The 26,731-nt window shown below is 40.3% G+C and overlaps 1 protein-coding gene across 4 annotated transcripts in view; it reads right to left on the reverse strand.

The window, feature by feature from the left end:
• Positions 1-522: 522 nt before the first annotated feature.
• The window catches only part of LOC125446791 (tubulin polyglutamylase ttll6-like), a 55,664-nt gene continuing 29,455 nt past the window's right edge, over positions 523-26,731 (reverse strand). For 2 of the 4 annotated variants that reach the window (XM_048520609.2, XM_048520607.2), the window contains 6 exons: positions 25,860-26,048; positions 24,010-24,187; positions 15,652-15,846; positions 4,277-4,646; positions 1,923-2,181; positions 523-1,087 (listed from right to left, as the gene is read on the reverse strand). In XM_048520609.2, coding sequence (XP_048376566.2) covers positions 1,075-1,087; positions 1,923-2,181; positions 4,277-4,646; positions 15,652-15,846; positions 24,010-24,187; positions 25,860-26,048 — 1,204 coding nt within the window. In that variant the 3' untranslated portion in view covers positions 523-1,074. Of the gene's footprint in view, positions 1,088-1,922; positions 2,182-2,339; positions 2,434-3,756; positions 3,867-4,276; positions 4,647-15,651; positions 15,847-24,009; positions 24,188-25,859; positions 26,049-26,731 lie in introns of those variants that run through there. The other 2 variants (XM_048520608.2, XM_048520610.2) reach the window with 2 other exon arrangements.

Raw genomic sequence — 26,731 nt, forward strand, 5'->3', positions numbered from 1 at the left:
CTCACAACAACAATCTCTATTTATAAAGAACTTTTAATATAATAAAACTGTGCCATGTAGCTTCCCAAGAATATCAGTGAGCGACAATGTGCTTTTAGTCAAAGTAAAAAAAAACAGAAACAGCAATATCTACATAAACAGTAAGAGGCCATTCAGCCCCTCAAATTCCACCATTCATTAAGATCATTTTAAGGGTTGTGGTGAGCAGGCAGGTAAATGGAGCTGAGTCTATGAAAGACCATCATGCTTTTATTGAATGGTGGAGTAGGCTCAAGGGGCCAGATGACCCACTCATACTCCTATTTCTTATGTTCTTGTCAAGGCTGATTGGAATCATAACTAAATTCACTTGCCTTGGATCTATTACCCTCATGGGCAGTCAAAAGCAGTTTTGTGGATACATATCTCATGTCAGAATATATTACATTTCATTGATTTAACTTTTTTTGGTGAACTTATGCTGGGGCCAATTTCAGCAGTAACAACAGAGATCAGCCAACTCAACACAGGCAAGAATCAAACTGCAACCGTTGAATGGAATTTTAATGGTTTTGTTGTTACATTGATGATGATAAAACTTCAGGGACAGAGAAAGGTACAAGTAACCGGATCTATGTAATATCTTGTTTACAGCTGTGTAAGGGTTTCAGCTACCATAGGAGGGAAAAAAATTATGTAATGCTAAAACAGACAATCCATGTGAAGAAAAAATACTTTAGCAAGACAAAGTTTAAAAGAAACCCATATCATTTTCATTTATTTGGCTTAATTTGTTCAACTCTTAGCAGAATGCCTGAACATTCGTCAACCTTTGGCAAACTGTCCATCTTCCCTATTCAACCATGGATTGTGTAATGGAACCTGTTCAGACCCAGTACGGTGTCTCTGACTTCCTGCTGCCAACATGGAAATACATTTGTCTCTCTTCTTTGTTCATGCTCAGGTCCATTTATTTTTTTCCACCACATCCCACCCTGGGGAGAAGGAGTTTAAAAACATAAACTTCACAAGGTGGTGAAACCGTTCTCCAGCTTGAAGAGGTGGAAAGGGAATCCAGCAATCCGCTTCTCGAAATTAGTTCAGCCGTCTAACAAGGAAGAATTGGTGAAATTTGTTACTAACTACTTTGCTGAAAGCACTGCCTCCAAATGGGACACAACTCCATGGATGCTAACCCCAGATTGTCATTCTGCCATACCCTGATAATCTCAGTGGTCTATCCTTGTCCATCCCTCAAGGAATCAATGTAGATTTTGATCTTTCTCTTTTTGCTATAAAAGTACTTTCTATTTCTACTATTCTCTTTTCAATCATGATTTCAGCTGAATGAAGAGTAGCCTTATTTTCATAGATCCCAATAATTCTCTTCATCCTCATGCATGCTGTAAGCATTAACTTAGAAATTCAATGTTATTTATATTTTGTCTCTGTAGATGACCTAACTGTTTGGCATCTTCTTCCCACATTCCCCCTTTTTGCACAATTTCATTTGTGCTAGAAAGAACAAGAAGGGTCTAGGCCTGAAATGTCAGCTTTCCAGCTCCTCTGATGCTGCTTGGCCTGCTGTGTTTATCCAGCTGTACACCTTGTTATCTCCCATTTATGATCTGTTTTAGATTAATTATGGTTAACCATTGTGCCTACTTCAAAGATTACGTTATTTTCATAAAGCTCACCTTTTCTGTAATTTGGAACTCCCTGTCGGTTTCCAGGATCATTTGGTCCTACCAAACCGTATGATGTGATCAGCACCGCCCAGGTGTTCTGACATCAAATACAGGATCACCTCTAAATACCTGACTCATTACAAATCCAACCCTGGATAAAAGCAGAGAGCTGCAGGACATCCAGCAGCAACTGCCATTTTTAAACCAAAAGGTTTGTGAACAGGCGATAGTCTCATGGAAGAATTTTAGATTTACCTGTTGATATTGGACTGGAATAAGCTCAGTATATTTGCTCGTCTTGTTAAGTGAGCTCGTTGATTGATGGGGGCCCGGGCTGACACCACCGTCAGCCCATGGCTTGCAGGGTTGATTACATTCATCTTCATGTTCCACATATTGGAGCCACTGCCTGTGGTGCTCACTCGTGCTGTACTCATTGGTATGTTGAGGCTGGTTCCACAATCTGATGGCATGCTCTTGCTTTGGTACCCTTTTGACTCTGTCAGGGAGTTTTCTGTACAGAAACATATTGCAGTCAATGGATTCCATTCTCACCCTCCCTACCCCATCAATCCCCTTGCCCCTGATGTACCCTGGCTGCCCTTAGTGAAAGACTACCAATACATTTTTTTATATTACTTTTATTTCTAACAAAGACAGAACAGTAATGTGTACAGAATTGGTGTTCTCCAAAAGCATGTCATATTTTCCTCACTGAAGATGATAACATTGGAGAAGGGTGTATTTCAATATCGAAGATACTTTACTGTAAAGATAGGAACATATCAGTAAATAAGTTGGGTGGATAATATTGAATTTAAAGTTATGAAGATTGAAACACACAGGATTTAAAACAGGAATTTCACCACACTGACGTGTAGTGTAGGAACTGGGAATTGCTGCAATATAAATAGTAATATGCTACAATAAACAGGGTGCATCAAAGGTTGTTCCTAACAAAGCTATGGCCTGGGGAAGGCAATGACGGGAAGTAAAAGTACGGTATAAAAATCCATAATTCATCTTTCCTGGTTTGCAATCAGGTCAAATAACTGATTGGTCATAAAACACCAGAAGAAAGCAGGTCAGAGAGAAAATGGTGTATGAAAGTTGCAATATTTTCACTCAGCCAGAAAGGCAATGCAGTGTGTAAATGGAAATTGAGAAGCCATTTTCACAGCTCCTTATTAAATCTACACAGGTCAGCTCCAGATGAGAGGCTGATGTGCTCTATGTTCAATGAGTCTTTAAGATTAATGTTTTAATTGCACTAAACAAAAGTGAATCACAGACCTGCTACTGACTGCAGCTTTTAGAATTGTTAAATTCTTTGTTAAAAGAGTAAAGTTATTAAAACGGTAAAAACTTAGCCAGCGTCTTGTACCTTCCTTTGTGCATGTCTAGGCAAAAAGCATTAGCAACAAAGTCTGCCCTTGTTCTGGTTTAATAATCAAACGCGTGCCAACAGGGGTCACTAGGATGATATTTAGAGCAGGACATTTCTTCTCTTAATCCAATGCCCTTTCCAGAGGAAAGACTGGATTACTTGAGATTTGGGGAGGTGATGGCAAAAAGGTGATCTTGTCAAAATCATCAGGGGTCTGGATAGTGTGAATAGGGAGAAATTGTTGCTTCTCATAAAAGGATTAAGAATCAGAGGCCATGGCTTTAAAATGTTTTGCAAGGTAAGAAAAATGATTTCACGCAGCTAATAATTTAAGGTGTGGAATGCACTCCCTCAAGTATGGTGGAGGCAGGTTCAATTGAGGCATTCATGGAGCATTGGATGGTTATTTAAACAGAAACAACACGCAGAGTTATGGGGAAAGGCAGGACATTGTCACTAAGTTAAAATGCTTAGAGAGCCAATACATACACAAAGGGCCAAATGGCCTCCTTCTGCACCATGAAATCCTGTGATTTTAATATTCCAGCTGGGGTTACCATAGATAGGGTCTCTCTGACCTTCATAATTTAATTGCTATTAATAGATATAGAAAGTAGGAACAATGTGCACCACAGCAAACTTGGGGCTTAGAATGAAGTTAAGAAGTATTGGCAGTAGTAGTACTGTATACTATTCATTTACCTGTTTCATGTTCAATAATTGTTCTCTAGTAGCTGAGCTGTGATCTGACAATGTAATGAATTTCGCTAAGCCAGAGTTCAATGGAAAGAGTTCTCTCTTTGAACGCTTACCTATTTATTGGGTGGAAAGAGGCACATCAGGGCCACTTATAACAGTAGCTTCTTGCACTGAATCCAAGGACCATATTCAATAATATAACACAGTTACAGGGTAGCGATTAAGAGCAGGCTGGGCCCTTAGTGATTTCTGGGTAACAGAGGGCAACTCCCCATATACCTACCAGCACTGCCGCTAAAAACAGCTAATTCAATGCTGAAACAGATTTTACGCAGGAACCTAGTAAGGATGACTATAACCTACACCACGCAGTGCACTCTCACACAAAGATACTGACTGGGCACTTTGGAACAGAAGTGCATTCTGAAGCATATAACACAATTGCACACTTCACACCCCACACAGACACATACACAAACCCATAAAAACAAACACCTTGAGAATAACAGATCATTTTTCTTACCAGAGCTTAATTTGGCACTTGGTGAACGAGGATAACTCATTCGTAACTCTGTAGACCCTGCAGTTCTCGACGTGACAACAGTTTCAAATGACATTTGTAAAGGGTTCCCTGCTGTCCAAGTCAGACCCCTACGCATGGGACAGCGATGGTTAAAGCGCTGAAGGGGGAGTCCAATTCCCAGACTGGGATTTCCCTTGTGGCTGATGGGAACCTGGCCTCTAGGATTCAGCAGTGTGGACCAGTTTATGGTAGAAGGATTGAGGATCCCCAGCTCTGCCGTAGTATTCCTTTCGAAAGAGGATAAGGGACCAATGTATGCCAAACCTTCCATCTCCTGGAAGGGTCTATACGAGGTTTGGTAAACCAATGACTAGAAAATTAAAGAAATATAGAAGATGAGTGACAACAGGACACAAACACAACTTATACGAATCTTAAGTTATCTGTACATATCCTGGGTATATACACACTTTGGCTTTTTCACTTTCCTTTGTCTGGTTCCCCCATTGTAAGGGTGCTAACTCAGACTGATATATTTGCTAAGACGGATAGATTGGGCATGAAGAGAATTGAGATTATTGGAATAGAGCAGAAAAGTGAGGTTAGTGTAGAAAATCAGCAGTGAGTTTTGTTGAATGGTGGAAGAAGCTTGAGGGGCTGCATGGTCTGCTTTTGCTCCTATTTCTTATGGTCTTGCATGTCACCACTAATTTGTCCAAGTCCCAGGTCACTGTAACAGTGAGAATCACACATTTATTTAAGTATAGAAGGGATCGAGGTACATCCAAACATGTTCTGATAATACGTGGACACAGGATTTGAGACTAATTTGATAGATCTTTCAAACACCTACGCGAGTAAAATGGTACAACTGGCCTTCTTCTGTCCTGTGAGGTTCTGTTCTATATTAAAATGCACAAATACCTGTGCAAATCAGTTCCCAAGCAGGAAACCCAGCATGTGGCAGTGTAGGCAGCTGGTTCATCTCTTGCTCTCGCCTTGGCTCTTGCCAGTCTGCAGCTGCATGCATTTCTAGCTTACAATCACACAAATGTTACAGCAGAGTAGGCCATCCAGCCCATCAAACGTGCTGTTTCTCTGAAAGAGTAACTTTGCTAGACCCCTTGCCCAGCTGCGCGAAAGGAGTAGATGCAGATCATACAGCCCCTCAAGTCTGTTCCGTCATTCAAAAAGATCATTGCTGATTGCGTACATCAGCCCCACTTTCCAAACGCCTCTCATTAAATCTCAATTCTGTTTGTGCCCAACTATCCATCCCAACAGGAACATATCGAACTATATTTTCTTATATGGTCATAGTCGATCTGAAACATCTGGGAATCAGTGAGTAGATTCACATCGTAATCCTTCTTATTGGTAATCCTCTCAGCTAATGATATCATTTGAGGAATCTTGCCCATAGGAAGATTTGGCAGAAGATAGGTGCAATATTAGAAACAGTAATGATAGTGAGTTACATTACAGCTAAAACACGATGGTCTATTGTGAGACATCATGCTCAACTTAAAAATAAGCACATTTTATAGCTAGCTACATAGTTAGTATTAGAACACCTCACATTGCAACAATTGATCACACATTAGTTACTCTTTAGAAAACTATTTCGTTCCCCCCAGGAAGAGTCTTTTATTTGCCGAAGAGCAGAGTTTATGTAATTATATCAATTCACCCTTTCAAGTACTAACTGTCTAATATGATATTTCCCCAAAGCTTCTTTTTCCAGTTAATAAAATTCTTTATGCAATTGCTTCAAATAAGTAAGTTTACCGCTACTCCATTCTGATTCTCCGGTCTCCGACTTTATAAATAGCTGGTGACTTGTTTGGTTTGAAAGTCTGCCATTTGAGGATGAATAATTCAGACAAATAATAATTAGTTGCTAATTTCAAATCTTTGCAGAGGACACCCTCTGGCATTGATGCCACTGTAGAATGTTTTTATTTCCTGGGAGGATCTTCAGTTTCTCCTGAAATCATGTCAGAGAAATGGTTGCAATTCTGAAAGAAGAAATCTTTTTCTTCTGCCATAACAATGCGCTCTCACCATTGTTTATTTTATTCTTATATGGTTTTGGATCACAATGTTATTTTATCAGATTCAATCACAGACAGTAGAACTGACTGCGCTGCTTTGGTACTGGTTCTTCTAAACAGATTGGCTGTATGAAGATCCACTACAAACTTCGGTGAGTGTGGTGTCAAGGGTATTCAATGAGCACATTTTGAAGATTTATTCCATGGTTGGAAGACAACTGGACAATTCCTCCAAACCTGTGCAGTCAGTAATATCTTGTGAACTCTCTGTCATGAAGCGTTGTCCTACATCAAAGTAATTAAAGTCAAGAGGTCAATACTTCCTCTTAGTATAGGTGAACATTCTTCTGAGACTTATGAAGACTTCCTCCTGCTCAGCAGAGTTATGTTGATCACTGGTATTTGGTTTTTGAGCTGGTTGAGGTTCCTTAACATTCTGTAGCATTTTAAGAGTAAAGCACGCACTACCGCTTAGAAGTGAAAGATGTTGTTTTCTAATCTTGGTTTTGATAGTTTCAGAGCACTCTCAGCACTCCTTTGATTTTGAACACTGCTTGGCCTGCACTTTTCAGTTCTCTGTCAGGTGGCAGTAATTTAATTCTGTTCAACCAAAGGATTTTTTTTCAGATAATACAGTAATAGTTGCTCTGATGATCAGTTTGAAATTTGTTGGATGACCATTAACAAAATGATTCTATCATAGCTGATTCAAATGAGTCACTTATCACTCCCAGGAAAGGCTGATTGATATTTTCCAAAGATGGAATATTATAGAATGTTTTCTGATGAAGAAATGTCATAGTTTTCTGGATTTTCTTCCAAATATATTTGATATCAAAGAGTTAACCACCTGCAAAAGAGCATTATTAATTTTTTCTTAAACTTTTGCACATTGTCTGGAAATGTCCCATCTTCTTACAGAAGTTGCAATGTCATGTTGAATCCTAGACATTGTTTCTGTTTATGTAGTTTTGTTTTAATTTCTCACCTGAAAAAACAACTTCTAGCAAAGGATAAAGATGTTTATATTCTTCTGGCTATACTCTTCTATTAAATCTTTCCATCTCCATCATACATTGATTACTTGATGTAAATTAATTCTTAAATGCTCCTACAATATTATCAAAGATACCTTCTCTTACATTCTGTCATTTTAAGACGTGAGCTGCTACTGAACCTACAGAATCAACAAATGTGTTCACTTGTTTTTCATGGGTTTTTTCAGTTATTAAAATCTACATTAATTAAATTCTAAATGTTTCAAAGTCATCTTAACTGTTGAAAAAATGTTTTCAAGCATCTAAGGATTGTTAAAAACCTTTAAAATGGAGAAATGCTTCCTTTTTTAAAAGATTCTTGGGCTAGAATGTTTTTCTCAAATGTAAGAATGTTCATTGTTCCTGTAACTTACTTTGGGTGTTTGATATCAACGACCATGTCACAGGTTTAATATTCGGATTTTCTCCCTGGCAGTTCATATGAGACTCTCTATAGTCTATAAAGGCTTCCCAACTGGAGTCATTATTTCTGGTTCTTTTGATCTTCTGCCAGCAGATTTAGTACTGCTATCAGTGCTACTTGTTTTAAAAACTACTAGCTGCTACATTCACTGAAACTGACGAGCTCTTCATGTTTTGGGACTGCTAAGTACTTAACAACACCCTGACATTTTTCAGACTGATTTTATTCTTCTTTTATCTGTTCAGATGTTTTTTTCCAGAATTGAAGATTTCCTCAGGCTGGCATTGCATGTCAACAACTGTACGCTGTTCACCATCTTGTACTGTCATGGATGTGTCTTCCTGAACCATCTGAAGTACTTTTTAATATCGATTAACTGTCACCAATCTTTCTTAGTCTACACTACTGATACCATTTAAGGAACGACGCCCACAAAGTTTTCAGCAGAAATTAGGCTCCAATCATAATAAACAGTAAAAATTTATTTCACAGCACTTAGTGACGATTTACATTACATCTAAGAAACATAATGGTCTCTTATAAGATCTCACATTCAACTTAAGAATAAATATGCACTAAGCAAGTCCCTGAATGCTAATGCTAGAACAACTGCAACACTTGATCATACATTAGCAATCTATTAGAAAACTGGTTAGTTTGACCCAGGAACAGTCCTTTATACCTTGACTGGCAGAGCTTATCTCATGATGTCAGTTAATCATTTCCAGTACAGACTGTCTTGTATAAAGCAGCAGCCTCACGCTGAAGAAAATCAGTCAAACAAAAATGAACATTACGAACATATTTCAGTTGACCTAGGATGTGTACAAGTGGGTGTGGTTTTGTTTGGTAAATCTTAGGTGATTATTTAATATCCTCTTCAAATTCATGATTAAATCTGCCTCCACCTCACACTTGGGCATCTCTTTCAGACTGTAACTACTCACTGTGCGAGAGATTTTTCTATATATTGCCTCTGGTTCTTCAATATTTGACAGGTGTTTACAAGATCATGAGAGCTGAACAGAGCAGTTAGAGAGAAAACGTTCCTATCCATGTAGGAAACATGAAAGAAAGGGCACAGATTCGAAGTAATTTGCAAAAACCTTTTCACACAGTGAGTGATTCAAGTCTTTGGCACATTTCCTGATAATGTGGTAATGTTAAGTTTAATCGAAGTATTATTTGAATAGAAAAAACATGCAGGGTTCTGGGAAAAGGTACTAATTCACAGTGTAGAAATCATAGAATCTTCACAGTGTGGAAACAGGCCATTCAGCCCAACAAGTCAACACAACCCTTCTGAAGGACATCCCACCCAGATCCATCCCCCTACCCTATCTTTGCAATTTCATAGAACATAGAACATAGAACATTACAGCACAGTACAGGCCCTTCAGCCCTCGATGTTGTGCCAACCTGTCATACCAATCTGAAGCCCATCTAACTTACACTATTCCATGTACGTCCATATGCTTGTCCAATGACGACTTAAATGCACTTAAAGTTGGCGAATCTACTACCATTGCAAGCAAAGCGTTCCATACCCTTACTACTCTCCAAGTAAAGAAACTACCTCTGACATCTGTCCTATATCCTTCACCCCTTAATTTAAAGCTATACCCCCTCGTGCCCGCCGTCACCATCCTAGGAAAAAGGGTCTCCCTATCCACCCTATCTAACCCTCTGATTATCTTATATGTCTCAATTAAGTCACCTCTCAACCTTCTTCTCTCTAATGAAAACAGCCTCAAGTCCCTCAGCCTTTCCTTGTAAGGCCTTCCCTCCATACCAGGCAACATCCTAGTAAATCTCCTCTGCACCCTTTCCAAAGCTTCCACATCCTTCTTATAATGCAGTGACCAGAACTGTACGCAATATTCCAAGTGCAGCCGCACCAGAGTTTTGTACAGCTTCACCATAACCTCATGGTTCCGGAACTCGATCCCTCTGTTAATAAAAGCTAAAACACTGTATGCCTTCTTAACAGCCCTGTCAACCTGGGTGGCAACTTTCAAGGATCTGTGTACACGGACACCGAGATCTCTCTGCTCATCTACACTATCAAGAATCTTACCATTAGCCCTGTACTTTGCGTTCCAGTTACTCCTACCAAAGTGCATCACATCACACTTGTCCGCATTAAACTCCATTTGCCACCTCTCAGCCCAGCTCTGCAGCTTATCTATGTCTCTGTAACCTACAACATCCTTCTTCACTATCTACAACTCCACCGACCTTAGTGTCGTCTGCAAATTTATTAACCCATCTTTCTATGCCCTCATGCAGGTCGTTTAAAAAAATGACGAGCAGCAGTGGACCCAACACTGACCCTTGTGATACACCACTAGTAACTGGTCTCCAGGATGAACATTTCCCATCAACTACCACCCTCTGTCTTCTTTCAGCAAGCCAATTTCTGATCCAAACTACTATATCTCCCACAATCCCATTCCTCCGCATTTTGTACAATAGCCTACTGTGGGGAACCTTATCAAACACCTTGCTGAAATCCATATACACCACATCAACCGGTTTACTCTCATCTACCTGTTTGGTCATCTTCTCAAAGAACTCAATAAGGTTTGTGAAGCACGACCTACCCTTCACAAAACCGTGCTGACTATCCCTAATCAAATTAATCTTTTCTAGATGATTGTAAATCCTATCTCTGTAACCTTTTCCAACACTTTACCAACAACTGAAGTAAGGCTCACTGGTCTCTAATTACCAGGGTTGTCTCTAATCCCCTTCTTGAACAGGGGAACCACATTTGCTATCCTCCAGTCTTCTGGCACTATTCCTGTAGACATTGACAAGTTAAAGATCAATGCCAAAGGCTCGGCAATCTCCTCCCTGGCTTCCCAGAGGATCCTAGGATATATCCCATCTGGCCCAGAGGACTTAACTATTTTCGCACTCTGTAGGATTTCTAATATCTCTTCCTTGTGAATCTCAATCCCACCTAGTCTGGTAGCCTCTATCTCAGTATTCTCCTCGACAACATTGTCGTTTTCTAGAGTGAACACTGTCGAAAAATATTCATTTAGTGCTTCCCCTATCTCTTCTGACTCCACACACAACTTCCCACTACTATCCTTGATTGACCCTAATCTTACTCTCGTCATTCTTTTATTCCTTAAATACCTATAGGAAGCCTTAGGCTTTACCCTGATCCTATCCGCCAACAACTTCTCATGTCTCCTCCTGGCTCTTCTGAGCTCTCTCTTTAGGTCTTTCCTGGCTACCTTGTAACCCTCAAGCACCCTAATTGAGCCTTCACATCTCATGCTAACATAAGCCTTCTTCTTCCTCTTGACCAGAGATTCCACTTCCTTTGTAAACCACTGCTCCCATGCTCTACAGGTTCCCTCCTGCCTGACAGGTACATACTTATCTAGGACACACAGGAGCTTTTCCTTGAATAAGCTCCACATTTCTAATGTGCCCATCCCCTGCAGTTTCCTTCCCCATCCTATGGTCCCTAAATCTTGCCTAATCTCATCGTAATTGCCTTTCCCCCAGCTATAACTCTTGCCCAGTGGTATACACCTCTCCCTTTCCCATGGCTGACACACTGAACCACACTATGGGACAATTTAGCATGGCCGATCTACCTAACCTGCACATTTTTGGACTGTGGGAGGAAACCAAAGGACCTGGAGGAAACCCACGCAGACACTGGGAGAATGTGCAAACTCCACACAGACAATCACCCAAGGCTGGAATCGAACCCAGGTCTCTGGCGCTATGAAGCAGTAGTGCTAATAACTAAGCCACCTCCCTCTCACCCCAACAATTCTGTAACCCTGTGACAGTCACCTTACATGGAACATCTGCTTTTCAACCCTTTCACCAAAGGGAGCAATTTCTGTTTATCTGTGCAGATGCTTTAAAAATGTTCATCACCTCTAGTAAACCTCTCATGCTTCTTTACTCTAATAAAGGCCAAACCCAACTTCTCCAATCTACCTTTGGGTGTGGACTAGGAGGGAGACCTGTGCACCAAGGATTCTGCAATCCATGAGGATTCCTCATTAGTTGAGTCTGGAAAGTCTTAAACACGGTAAATAGATCTCCATACGTGTCAGATAGGCAAATGACCAAAAGCAATGAGTCTGTTCAGGACTACTGTTGCACCACCCAATCTGTTTGACCACGTGATATTATTTGCTTTAGTTCATGTTAGGTTTAAGAATGCTTTTGATGCTGCAACATTGCATTGCAGACAATTAGCAACTGAACATTGATTAGTTTCAGGGTAAAATTCGATTCTTTCCACAAGTTCTTTTATTATCTACCATGGATTTGACAGAAGATCTGTGGGGACAGATGTCAATTCACCTCATCTAGGAGGGTTTCTGAAATTTTGACAGGTGATCGGGACAATTCCTGCAGAGATTTTTAACCCATGTCCCTTCAATACAAACAGTCCGTTCAAAAAAAATCAATCCAAACCATATTGACAATGAAGGGAAAAGCTAATTTATCTGAATAAACAGTTCATAGCCAAATGAGTAATTTTTTCTGAAGTATGCTTACTCACGTAGTCAAACACAGCAGCAACTATAGACAGCAAGATCCCACAAAGAGCAACTGAGATAAATTGCCAGATAATCCATCTTGATTAAAGTTAATAAGTACATATTCTTCTGCAACACTTCCTCCGAAGCATCTCAGAATGTGCTGGCTGTTGCAGGAATACAATTCTGTAGGCGCTGGTTAGCCTGCAGTTCTTCTCCAAAGTGAGCACTGCAATCACATGTAACCAGACACTGTGTGTTGACCAGGCTGAGCATCATAGCCAAGTTCAACTCATCTCAAGATCACATACTTTGGGTAGTGACGAGGAAAAAATAGTCTTGATTTGGCTTTTGTTTTCAAGCTAACCAACAGGTGCTACCGAGTCCTGCAGCTGTCCACTAGCATAAGCCAACTCAGCACAGATTGGGCATTGTAATATGTGGATTTTCTGGTCATGCTGGCTATAATGGATTGAACCTCAATGGAGCAATAGTTATAAATATTCATAAAATTATTAAGGACAAAGAAAGGATAGACTGGAGGAAACAATGACCAGAGGCATAGATTTAAGGTAAGGGGCAGAAGGTTTAGCAGGAGTGTGAAGAAAAATGTTTTCACCCAGAGGCCGGCGGGAATCTGGAACTCACTGCCTGTAAAGGTAGTGGTAGAGGCAGACATCCTTAAATATTGGAGAAATATTTAGATGTGTACTTGCAATGCCAAGGCATACAAGACTATGGGCAAGTCCTGAAAAATAGGATTAGAATTGTTAAATGCTTGTTTTTCACTCACACAGACTCAATAGGTGAAAGGGCTTTTTTTCCTGTGCTGTAGCCTTTAAAACTGAGATGCAAAGTAGTTTCTTTCCTCAGCAGATAGTGAACATCTGGAATTCTGTACCCCAGAGTTGAGAAGGCTAGACCACTGAAAGTATAGGAAAGAGCCAGGTAGACAGAATTTTGAAACTTTAAAGGAGTCGAGGGCTATGAGAATCTGGAATGAAAAAAAGAGTTAACGCCTGGGAACAATTAGTCATAACCTAACAGAATGGCAGAGCAAGCTTAACGGGGGTGAATGTCCTAGGCATGCTCCTATTTCTTTTATTCGCATGTATTTATGTTCTCTGATTCCTGAGATATATAAATTCTGAGACATCAGTTTATGTTTTGAGTACCTATAATCTAGATTTAATTGAGTTATACAGTACAGACAGAAGACATAATGTGTGTGAATGAATTGGTTAGAAATGATAATGAATGGGGAACAGGGTCTTGTGGTTTAGGGGTCATGTTCCATCTCAAGATGTGATGCGTGAAAGCGTGTCATAACGTGTCCAAACAGATGGATAAAAATAATTAAAAATGGGAAACAGCTGGGACTTGGTGTGGGAGAGCTGCTAGACTGCTATAGGGCCAAATGGCTTTTTCTTTTCTGTGCTGTGACCTTTCTTAGATTCTACATGAACATCTTGGTTTCATTGCATAGCACATACCTCTCACGCTTTACCCAACCTCCTTTCATATGGCAGATACATTAAGGTTACTGCTCTGTCACTCTATGGTTTGAGGTTCACAAATAGATTGCTAAAACGTAGGAATCTTGGGTGATTTTGTACAAGAAATGTTTGAGACTAAAATGGTTGGGGACACCAGGAGTGATGTTGGGCATGCATTTAAAGGAACAGAATGAAAGACTGTTGTCCAACATAAAATGAATCTTCAGGTACCTCACAGTTAGTACATGGTCATCTTCATCTTGAAAGACAAACTAAAGTCGGTAGAAGGCCACAGCACAAAAGTGTCCCAATTTGCTGCACTGTTGTGTACTAAGTTGTACGTAATTTTCAGAGAGGTCAATGACGGTCTAACATGGGAAATTCTGCAGAAGGTAATTTAAGATTGTGACTGAATCACAAATCAGTTGAAGCAGTGCACAGAAAGCTTTCTTCTGTATTTCAATAATGCCACATCTCGGGTTGGAGTGCTTGCTGTTGACATTGATGTGCCTGGAATGGAATATTGTTCAATTTCCCTGCACTCATTCGCTGACCTCAATCTGCCCAAGATTCAGAACAAATAAAATCTTTGGAGAAGATGTTTTACAAAGAGTTTACAATTTTTCCATATCGGGGTCATGAGGATATAGCTTGTATGTAATAAACACAGGATGACTTTGTTCCCACTTCCATTCCTATGTAAAATAACTGAATGTTTAACTAAATCATGGGAAGAGTGAGTCTCAGAGGGTGAGGTTAGTAATGTTTAACCTCCTTGGCTTTTCTCTTAAATAATTAACCCGTACGGTCAGCATCAAATTACACTACTCATATATAGAGCTGTACAGAAGAGGATGATCTAGAACCAGCACAAATTATTCTGGGGCAGTGATAGAGGTTTCATAATTAACTCTAAGCTTCTGGCCTAGGCAACGTTTCTGATATTAATCAGCATTGGTTCATTGGATAGCATTCTTGCCTAATAATTCGAAGGTTGCAGATTCAAACTCCAGTGCATGAACCTTGAATTTATAATTTAGGCTGACATAGTACGGCAGTGCTGGAGGCTTGCAATGAAGCATTAAACTGAGGCACGTGCCTGCTTCCGCAGACAGACATGAAAGATCTCAGACCATTGTTTGAATCAGGACAACAGAATTCTCCTTTGGACATATTCATTAATAGAAATAACATTTTTTAAAAAGCACTCAAAATGTTAAATCATCCCATTGCTGTTTGTAGGGGCTTGTTGTACATCAATTGACTTCTGCAATTCCTTCTTTACAACAGTACTTACAAAGATCTTTAAAACAACTGAATTTGAAAGATGCTATATAAATGCAAGTTGATTGGCTCTTTCTTGATCTAGTGGCAGAAAGTGCGCCAGTAATCGCATTGAGTGAGGACAGGATCAGCCAATCTCTGACTCATTCAAAACTTAGGCATGGATCATTATAATTCAATTCATCATGCAGAAATCCCACAGTAGAAGGTTCAATATGCGACCCAATAACCCTGTCCATTGGTTTTGATAGGGAGCAGACTGAACAGGGTGTAAAGCCAGTGGTGCATCCAATTCATCAGGAGCTAGGTTACATTAAAATTGCTTGCTTTGTTGTCTGGGTTCACAGAGAGAATGCAGAGAATTAGCATTCCTTGTGTATATTATAACAAACATCAAACAAGTCATTTCAAACTTTGTGCTCGCAGTGGGCAGCTTCACCTGCTGGAAATGCAGGCACACGTACTTCACGATCTCAATTTCCAGGCAGGCAAGGCTCTCCCACAAGAGTGCAAAGTTGAAGGATAACCAATTAACACTTTCACACAGTGCAACTCACTTTATTCTGGTTAGGAGCATATGGAGGAGCAGTTTGAACACTGCAGTTAACACCGGGAGTGTTTTGCAATATGCGGTAAACTTGCTCGATAACACCCAGAGCTCGGAGGAGGTTCTCCCGCTGCAGTAGCCCACTGAGTCGCTGCAGCTCCTCCTCTTCAATAATATCCAACGGTTTCATGATGTCTATGGTATCCTGTAAAACGTGCAACAACAACAACAAAAAACTATTAGAAAAGGCCAAATGGACAACTAAGTTCTGGAATTTATGTGGAGAAAAGTTTTTAATAACCGCCAGACTTACAGCTGTTAATGGGTGCTCAGAACTGAGAATGGTGTTCAGGTTCTAATTTCAGTCACTGACCTTGCCCTCTGGAGATCTGGGTTCAGCTGTTCAATCTGTTTCACTACTACTGAGAGGAAAAACCAGCCCGCATTGTCAATTTTAATCAGCATTCATTAATTCCTGCCAGAAAGTTTCTGCATGGACATTAAGTGAAGACTGAGCTTGAAAAGGCCACAATCACTCTCAATGCTCACTGTTAAGAATAGCCAGAATGTTATCAGAAAGGTCTACTAACAGTATGGAGTTGTACACTAACTTCAAAAAGCAAGCAGCTACGAGACAGGGGATTGAGCTCAAACCCTGCACAATTTACATTTACACACCATTAGGATAGCTTACATCTCAAGGTGTGCTGAGTGGAAGTGTGAACCAAAACATGATCAAAGAGCCAACTTGGTGAGTCATTTACAGGTAGGAGAGAAAGTAGCAACAGTCAAGTAGAAGATAGGAAAAAATGCACAGAGAGCCACAATTTAAGGATCAAAGGATGTAGTAGAATTAAGTGTGGACATGGAGGAATTTTTAAAGGATGCATAGATTTTGAATCCATTGTGTTAGGACAGGGTGATGGGCAAACTAGGATTACTGACTCCAGGATGGAAGAGTTGGCAATAGAGTTCTGGAAAAATAGAGCCAGAAACTTGTCAGTAAAAGTAGGATGAGTGTCAACAGCCACAATCATCTCCTGTTTAAGAATGGACGATCTGAAGCAACTGTCTGGAATGTGATTCCTTTGACATTCTTAGCTTCTGACTAAAGCGAATTTTGCCGAGGGGTTTTAAGGCGGATTGATCACATTGTGTGCTCATGTGAAGGATAAACATCAGAGACTAACTGAACAGAATGGCTGGTTTCTCTGTTGTAATTAATGAGTATTTCCAAAATCTCTGATCGATTATCAACATCAAATTGACAGTTATCAAATACAATGTGAGAATTGGTGCTACACTGACTTATTTCCCCAACTTTTTTTTACCTTATCAATACTAAACCATGCAGCCCTCTAATACATCTTAGATCTAACCCCATCTTCAGGTGTGAAGTTACTGACAGGATAATCTACTTCAGCAGGATCAATGCAAAGCACGAGCTCAAACAAGAATGAGCAGAACTTTCTTCTCCCTAATCCAGGACTACTAAAACTTTCTCAACTACTAAACATCTCTCCAGGTAATTAGTGATGCCCACATCCCCTGAATGAATAAGAGAAAATGGATACAGCCACCCAGGTCGAAGTATCACAGAACCTGTCACATAATGAAAATACAACATGTACATCAGAAAATCACTAGCAAGATCACCGTGAAGAAATACCAGGAACATAACCCTAATTTACTCGGCTGAATCATTAACATTTTCTGCTCTGTCTTATGGGAGGTAGCTGTCCTCCTGATGTCTTTCAATTACACTAAATCAGATCACAAAAATAAATTCTGAAACAATATTCAGCCAGAGTACCAAAGCCTTCTTGTTGCACTATCCAGCCAGCATCTGGATTTATTGTATTTGTTACAAAGCATAATTAAAACAGAATTAGTAACCTGTTGCATTATTTAACAATAACATTTATTGACAAGTGCATAAAGTATTGCACTAGAATTAATCAGATTCTAAAGACAGATCCTGAAAGGTCAGCTGACAGAGGTGACTGGGATAGGCATTCATTGTCAACTGCTGAGAACTACAACAGTATTAAAACATTTAACATCTTTCACTGGGAAACTTCATTCCATTTGTCCTTTTCTAAGTTTTCCAAACATTTTGTACTCGCCAAGGTGAGGATGCTAATAGATTACAGCACTTCCTTGTTGAGCCTATAATGGTTGCAACAAAAATCCCCAGGCTGGGTGGAACTATATGTAGATGTGGGTACTATCCATTCTGCTCTATTGCATCAATACCTCACGTTTCCATTATGAGCAATTTTCCTTGATTGAGATTCAATGTAAGTTTTGCCTTGAGAATGCTCAATTCCTTTGATCTCAGATCCTAATAGAGAGCAGACAGGGTACCACTCTCTTCAGCCTGAGCTAGATTTGAAACCCAGATCCTGTGCGGATACACCCAATGACCTTCCATTCCAACTAGTCCTATGAAAGATCTTAAGGATTTATCAAAGTTTTACAAGATACCATCAATTTCATCTAACCACTTGAATTTTCCCATTCTGGCCAACTCTTATTCACAAACTAAGGAAATAAGACGAGACTTACATGCACCCATCCCCTCCTTAATCAAGGCAAAAGAAGTATCAAGTAACAGAGCAAACTCCTCTGATATAGGACAAGACATATACAGGAGTCACCAAATGATAATCACATGCCATTGTTCAGTCATGGCATCCTAGTAACTCATGCCTACTAGTTAGTAACAGCCATTAATTTGTTAATTTGTTCTGTTTGAATCTTATGGATACATTTGTGAGTCACATCCTTAGTGGATAACTTCTGGATTACAAGGCACGAGGACACAATGGCACCCTCAACCTGAGATACATGCCAATGAATGAGAACACAGCTTTAAGCTTTGTGCGGACAGTCTGGGGCTCCACTGTATGCAAATAGGAGGTGCATACAGACAAAACTTGGATCATCCTCTACTGAGAATAAATGCAAGATCTAGTGCACTTAGCCATCCAACCCCAAGTCACTGTTGAATGAGCTCCTTTCAGTTACAGCTGTGATTGAACAATTACAATTGACACAAGCACCACAGAGTAAGGAAAGAAATAAGGTTCCCAATCCTAATCAATACCTAAAGTGAGGTGCTGGAACATGAGCTGGGTGATTTTGGCGCAACTGTTAGACATCTCTCCAGGGTGGAGAAATGTGACAGGATTGCTGGTGGGGAGCAAGTTAACAACACCCCCTTGCCAACCCTCGCATACTTTTAATGACAGCCACAACATCCAAATAACAACAAAGCAATGAAATCCATGAGACCAGCAGAATGACAATGGAGCACGTCTTAGGGCTGTAGAGGCAGAGATATAGCTGTCAGAGCAAACTGCACTTGAGGAGGTAAAACAATAGCCGGACGACAAACTTGCATTTATGTAGCACCTTTCAATTGACCCAGAACTTTCAAAGTATTTTACAGGCAATCATGTCTTTGGTGTATTGTCATGCTTGTAATGTAGGAAATGCAGTAGCCAATTTGTGCACAGTAAACTTACACAAACAGCAATTTAATGAAAACTCATGAGTCTGGTTTTTAGTAACAGACATAGAATAACTCCCCTGCTCTTTTTCAAAACAAGCTAGGGATTAATTATGTCCAGCTACAGTAGTTAGAGCCTGTTTTAATACCTCACCTGAAGGATAACACCTCCAACAGTGCACCTGTTGCTCAGTCCTGCACTGGAAAGTCAGCCTGGATTTTGTGGTGAAGTCTCTGTCTTGAGGAGCTGAACCCACAATTTTCCAACTCAGAGGCAAAAGTGCCACCCACTCAGCCACAGCAACTGGTGCATGGCCTGACTGGATGATAAGGTGAAAGCAAAAGGGAATCCGGCACAATATTTCAGCCAGAAATGAAAGGGTCGGGTCTTCCAATATCATTTTCACCCCCTCCTCTGAATAGTTAGTCAAGATTACTCTAAATTAACTGTCTTTGTTACCTCTTTCAGCGCTGCTTTAATTTTCATGAAATGACATTCCCATACAGGTTGGCAGAATGGTATCAATGACATCTTGATGATACAGACCCAGAAGCTACCAAATGCATTGAATTTAATTCCAGAGACCATGATTGCCTTCCAGTCATTAATCATTCACTGTCAACCCATGTACCCTTTTTTATTAGGATGTTTCCTAACCGTACAACTCCTATTGAGTTGAAAGTTAACAAAGTGCTTCTGATTCCTCCTGTTCACGTAAGTAACCTTGAGATGCTGGTAGCTGGTGACCGCGGCCTGGGCAGTGTGTCCCATCGACTGCTCTGTAATCATGACAGGTTGACAGCGTAGCAAAGGAGCAGGCGTGCTGGCATCCTGAGAGAAAGCAACACGTATTGTAACCACTGTGCTAACCTGTACCTGAGGTGGGCATTGGAGATGCACTCATCACTTTCACTGATCTGTGGGACAGCAGACAGTAGATGGTCAGTGACTCCTTTAAAGCTGCTGCCATTTGACCCATCAATCCATCCAGACAAATTTCTGCGTCACTTTCTCAGAGATGGAGCCAAATGACTGCATGATGGTTTCATTTTTAATGCATTCTTTTATAGGGTGGGTTAGCAGTGGTTGTCTATCCCTAATTGCCTTTAACTGAGTGGTTTGCTAAGTAATTGCAAAGGGCAGTTAAGAGTCAACAGTTGTGGGTCTGCAGTCACATGTAAGCCAAACTGAGTAAGAACAGCATATCTCTTTCCCTAAAGGACTTTGATAAACACAAAGTGGACAGTAGTTGTTAATTCCAAAATTACTAACTGAATTTAAATTCCACCAGATTCCAGGCTCTCCAGATTCCACCTTAGCTCCAGAGCTTGGTGATCCTAGTTCTCTTCCGAAGGCATATGTCCCCGAGGTGACCAGCGAAGAACTGACAGTGGTGATGACATGTGAAATGACAGGCAGGAAGTAGACTTCTCCATATTTTAGTCATTGTGCTAAAGGAATTTTAGCAGGTCTGCCAATTTCTGCTGTAACTGCTTACGTCAGGGCTACAATATTATTTCCTTGTCTGAACCCTTGACCATCTGTCACACCCACCAGTGCTGGGCACAGACATCACCTCCCATGAGCTGAACTGGTTCTCTGCTGCTGTGCCACCAGTATCTGTTGCTGCTGCTTAATTTAGCCAAATCTTTCACCAGAAGCAGACACTTGTGGCTAACTCTCTAACTCACGTAGAGTACCAACGTCTGAATTTGTGCCTGGGAGTTACGGAGCCTGTAGTGAACCATCATCCTCCAAGGAACATTTTGCAGTTTCCAGTGCTGGGAAATCCTTGAGGAAAATGAAAAGCAACAAAAGTTAGGGTGACACTGAAGACTGGACTTAAGGGATGACAGTAATAACAATGTTGCTGTTGTGAATGATGTTAACTACTTGACCAAGTGAATAAAGGGACATAATTAATTTGCAGATACTCTGCTGTCTTCCCCGATGTTCATGCATTTTGACTGGACCAATGTTCTGCTTGAGCAAGACCTGCAGTGTAGGGTACTCCTCCTCCAGTCTTGGTCCTTCATTTGTTCTGCAGAAAGACAGGATGAGTGTCAGTGAGTTGTTGTTGGAAAGCAAAGCGGAAATATTTAGAGTTCGTATCAGTGCTAGGGTGTGAGAATGCTATGTGGTGTGAAAAGAGCAAAGGAAGAGGTGAGTGAATTTGGAAAGAGAGTGAACTGTTGCAGTATGTCCACATGAGTTAGCTGAAGAATGTGATGGAGGGAAGGTGGAGTGATGCGGAAGGGGTGATTTTTCAAAACATCTGGAGAGAATGAAGAGCAATACTCACCCCATGTGCCCTTTGTGTTGGCTTTCTGTAGGACATTGCCATCAATCTTTATTGCCTTTACAAAGAAGTATAATAAGATACTTGTATGTTTTCTACCTTTGATCCAAGTTTGAGCATGTGGAAAATTTATTCATTTTGGTTAGTAGTCTGAACGAAGGCAATGAAATGAGATAATAACACACTAACACTTAGGAACTTTGTGTATGATATTTATGCATTAAAGATTCTTAGATACTAAGAATTGCAAGCATGTCGTATTGTTTGCTTTCACAAACCTTAAATACAGTAGCTCAATGATCCAGATTAGATAAAGGTGGCGCATTTTCTTCCGTGAATGATATTATTCAACTGAATAATTTTCAACATTACTCTAATAATGAAATGGTCACCATTATCATGGAATCATGGAATATTTACAGCACTGAAAGAGGCCCATTAGTCTATCATGTTTGCATTGGCCATTAAAAAAACCATCCAGCTTGATCCCACTACTCAGTTTTTGGTCCATTTCCCTGCAAGTTACAGCACTTGAGGTACCCATCCAGATACCTTTTAAATGAATCAAAGGTTTCTGCGTCTTTGAACCCTGCAGGCAGCGAGGTTCCAGACCCCGACCATCTTCTAAGTGAAAAAATCTTTCCTCATCTCTAGACTTTCTACCGTTCACTTTAAATCAATTCCCATAGTCACTGACTTCTCTTCTACAAGTAAACGGGCCCTTCTCATCCACTCTATCCAAGACACTCACAATTTTATACATCTCAATCAAAACACCCCTCAGCCAGATTTGTTCCAAGGTGAACAAATCCAGCCTAACAAATCTTTCCTCATAGTTGTATCATTCCTGGCAATATCCTCATAAATCTCCTCTGCAGCCTTTCTGGTGTAATTCCATCCTTTTTGCAGTGAGGTGACCAGAACAGCACACAGTACTCAAATTGTGGCCTCACTAATGATTTCTACGGTTCCAACTAACCACCCAGCCTTTATAATTATACGTCACCTAATAAAAGAAAAATGCCTTCCTAATCACCTTATTGAACTGTGCTCTACCTGCATGTACCCATGGAAGTTGCTTGCTCTACATCTCTCAGTGTTGTCCCAATAATTCTGTGTTCTTTTGCCCTGTTTGACCTCCCCAAATGCATCACCTCACACGTGACCAGGTTGAAGTCCATTTGTCACTTTTATGCCACCTACCTAATCCATTGATATCTTCCTGCAATTAAGACCATAAGACATAGGAGTGGAAGTAAGGCCATTTGGCCCATCAAGTCCACTCCGCCATTTAATCATGGCTGATGGGCATTTCAACTCCACTTATCCGCACTTGCCCTGTAACCCTTAATTCCTTGCGAGATCAAGAATTTATCAATCTCTGCCTTGAAGACATTTAATGTCCCATCCTCCACTGCGCTCTGTGGCAATGAATTCCACAGGCACACCACCCTCTGGCTGAAGAAATGTCTCCTCATTTCCATTCTAAATTCACCCCCTCTAATTCTAAGGCTATGCCCACGGGTCCTAGTCTCCCCGCCAACAGAAACAACTTCCCAGCGTCCATCCTTTCTAAGCCAAGCATTATCTTGTAAGTTTCTACTAGATCTCCCCTCAACCTTCTCAACTGTAATGAATACAATCCCAGGATCCTCAGCGTTCATCGTATGTTAGGCCTACCATTCCAGGGATCATCCTTGTGAATCTCTGCTGGACTCGGTCTAGCACCAGTATGTCCTTCCTGAGGTGTGGGGCCCAAAATTGGAAACAGTATTCTAAATGGGGCCTAACTAGAGCTTTATAAAGTCTCAGAAGCACACTGCTGCTTTTATATTCTAACCCTCTTGAGATAAATGACAACATTACATTCGCTTTCTTAACCACAGACTCAACCTGCAAGTTAACCTTTAGAGAATCCTGGACCAGCACTCCCAGATCCCTTTGTAATTTGGCTTTATGAATTTTCTCACTGTTTAGAAAATAGTCCCTGCCTGTGTTCTTTTTTCCAAGTGCAAGACCTCGCATTTGCTCACGGTGAATTTCCAAAGTGCAAGACCTCGCATTTGCTCACAATTAAGAACAAGCCTCATCACCACCTGCCTGAAGACCAATTTTTGTGTCATCAGTAAGCTTCATTATCATGCCCATAATATTTCAGTCCAACTTGTTAATTCAGACCTCAAAATGTAGGGAACTAGTACTGCAGCCTGTGGCACCCTATTGGAAATTGTAACTGAAAAACTGAAAATATTGTTCCTAAACCATTTTTGACTTTAAGCATAGTCTCAGCTATTTAAACTACAAAAATAATTAGATTTAGCACACGGATCACAAATTCCTCAATAAGCTGATTTCTACAAATTGTTTGATTGAATTCAATGATTAGTTAACTTAAAACATGGTGATTAACATGAAGGGGGATGTCCATCCTTTTTATCCAACTATACGGCATCAAGAATCTACCCCAGATATTTAAAATGCTTGCAGTGTGGTTCCTGCAGTTGGCGGACATCAGCTGAGTGAAATATGCAGTGGTGGGAATTGGCAACAGTACCTCTTTTTTTAATTTCCTGTAGCTTGAGTCACCAGGGATTTTTCTGGAGAGTAGATCAAACATTTGTGGCTCGCCTCCTGACTCTCCTTGCAGGCTGGTGTCCTTCGCTTCTTTCTTCTTCCCCTTTGCCAATTGTTCCTTTGGTTCATTTTTCAGCCGGATCTCCTCCAATTGCTGCCTGATGACGAAGTATCCAAAAACCGGTCAATCAACAGAGACCTGGCACAAATATGTACATGGCAGCTCTTACACATCACACATTCCAACTACCCAGTGTGATGAAAGGTGTATAATTTTGTATATTAATATCATTTTTGTATATTAATTTCAACATAGTGGCATGCATGAGTTGGTTACTTTTGTGGAAAGTTTTCTTTAAAATAAAGGGCAGAGTTCATTCCAGAACAGTGACCTAATCCAGTATGTATCAGAGAGTAGGCGAGTGTGATGTTAATGGAAAGATATTTATGCTATGGTGTTCATGACAGGTACAGTAAATATAGACGACTTAATTTATAATTCAGAAGAATTGAGCATGTGCAAATTTCTTTTAAATTCAGTATGAAGCAGGATGTTCGGTTCATTTCTAAGGCACCAGTGTTGAGTTTTGAAGCAAATTTAGTTTCTCTTCCAGAAGAATGATTCAGGGCAGTTCAGAAAACAATGCACATCAGTAGAAGGGCTATTGTGAAACTTTCAAGCCAGAAAAATTTGATTAGAAATCTGCAGGTTATTGAGAAGATTTGTGAAGATTTCACATTAGTACATTTGGAAGGGACTCATCAAATTGCTCCCATATTCCACAAGAAAGAGCCTGGAAGACAGTTAATTAGAACCCCAAATAGTTGAGATAAGGGGAGTAATTTCTCTGTAACAGATAGTGTCAGGAAACAGATTTTGGTTTGTGTTTTGAGATTATTCTAATTGTCTTATGTATTTAGATAGCGTTGTTCATTGTAATTATTTCTTCTTGTGTGCAATAGACATCGGTCCTGTTAAAGAAAACATGCAGCATTATGACTGTCCCAGTGATTGACCATCACAACTAAGGAAACAAATAAAAAGTGACCATCAAACTAGGTTTCATTCTAGGATTCAACTTATCCAAGAGTATCATCAGCTGATATCATTACATCAGCCACCCATTAAAGACTTTTCCAGTTAATCACAGCCAGTAAAGGTGAAGGCTTACAATTGACCTTCATGTTTCTGGATTATGAGTTGAGAAAAAGAGAGTCAGGCTTGCAGCTCCTGACTGCTCCTTCACGATGGTGTCAATTCTGCAATGACAGCCTGGCCTCAGTGGCACTGCTTTCATAATCGGAAAGCTTGTTGATATGTACATATGGATGGAAAATTCCCACAGACAAGATCTCAGCAAGAAATTGATGCCAGTGGAACCAGACCACAGGATATGTCACACCATCTAAAAATTGAATCTACATAAAGCAGACTGTCAAGCAGTCTCACCAAGCATTTTCCTCTTTAAATAACAATATACTTTAATCTTGCATAAATATCTAGGTATGATGAGGGAATTGAGCCATTTCTGTAAAACACTTAGATGCAATGTCATAAATTTGGATAGAAGTGATGCTAGGCAGAGCTGTTGAGTGGCAAAAGACTTAGGTGTTACTTTCCAACAATCATTGAAGGTCCACAGCCAATGCTGTGTGAATATTTCCAAAGCAAATATAGAGTATTTGCATGTATTGACAGGACAATTAAATATGTGACAGGAAATACTATCAGTGTCTATACCATGACAATTAATCAATGCATTTAATAGCAATCAAGAGGCCTCTCCAAGGTCATAAATGTCTCTTCAACCAAGTTTGCACAGTCCATACCTGGCACATTCTTCCCTTGCTCTGGAAGCGATTGTTTCTTGAAAGAGTGATCCACTTTGTTTAAAAAAATTGTCATATTTTTCAGAGTCGGACTTCGGGTAAATCCGATGGAATCCTCCCAGATGTTCCTTTTCATATTTTTCCACCTGCTGAAGCCAGGCTAACTGGTGGTTTTCATATTGCTCCCGCCTGTGGATATAACAGATTTAAAATTGAGAGAGGGTTATTCAGCCATTTTAGGTTTACCACTTAAATTGTAAATAATCACATGATATTAAAAAACTTGAGTAACGCTGAAAAAAAGAGATATGTCCTGTGGAGAAAGATAGTAGGAACTGCAGATGCTGGAGAATCTGACATAACAAGGTGTAGAGCTGGATGAACACAGAAGGCCAAACAGTATCAGAGGAGCAGGATGCTTCGGGCCTAGACCCTTCTTCAGAAGAATGCCTGAAGCAGGGTCTAGGCCCGAAGGGTCAGCCTTCCTGCTCCTCTGATGCTGCTTAGCCTGCTGTGTTCATCCAGCTCTACACCTGGTTATCTCAGATGTGCTATGGAAGATTTTTGTCTTGTAGTCATCAGGACAGAATCACAAGCATGCCAGATTTCAAAGGGAACAACAATTTATTCTGCATAAGATGAGAGTGCCGATTGATGGCAAGTTGTATTTGACTCATCAAGGCACTGCCTTGAGCATTTAACATCCACCATTTTAGTTTGGTTGAAAAAGATGCAATGCACGGACAGTTATTTCTGTTTCCAAAGGAGAAAGTTCTGCATGTGAATGAATGTAGCTTCTAGCAAGGTAAACTGACAATGTTGAACTGGCTGTTAGTGTAGCTCTTAGGACAAATCAGGATTGTTTAACAAGC

Source organism: Stegostoma tigrinum, chromosome 36 (assembly GCF_030684315.1).
Source record: "Stegostoma tigrinum isolate sSteTig4 chromosome 36, sSteTig4.hap1, whole genome shotgun sequence".
Taxonomy (NCBI): Eukaryota; Metazoa; Chordata; class Chondrichthyes; order Orectolobiformes; family Stegostomatidae; genus Stegostoma; species Stegostoma tigrinum.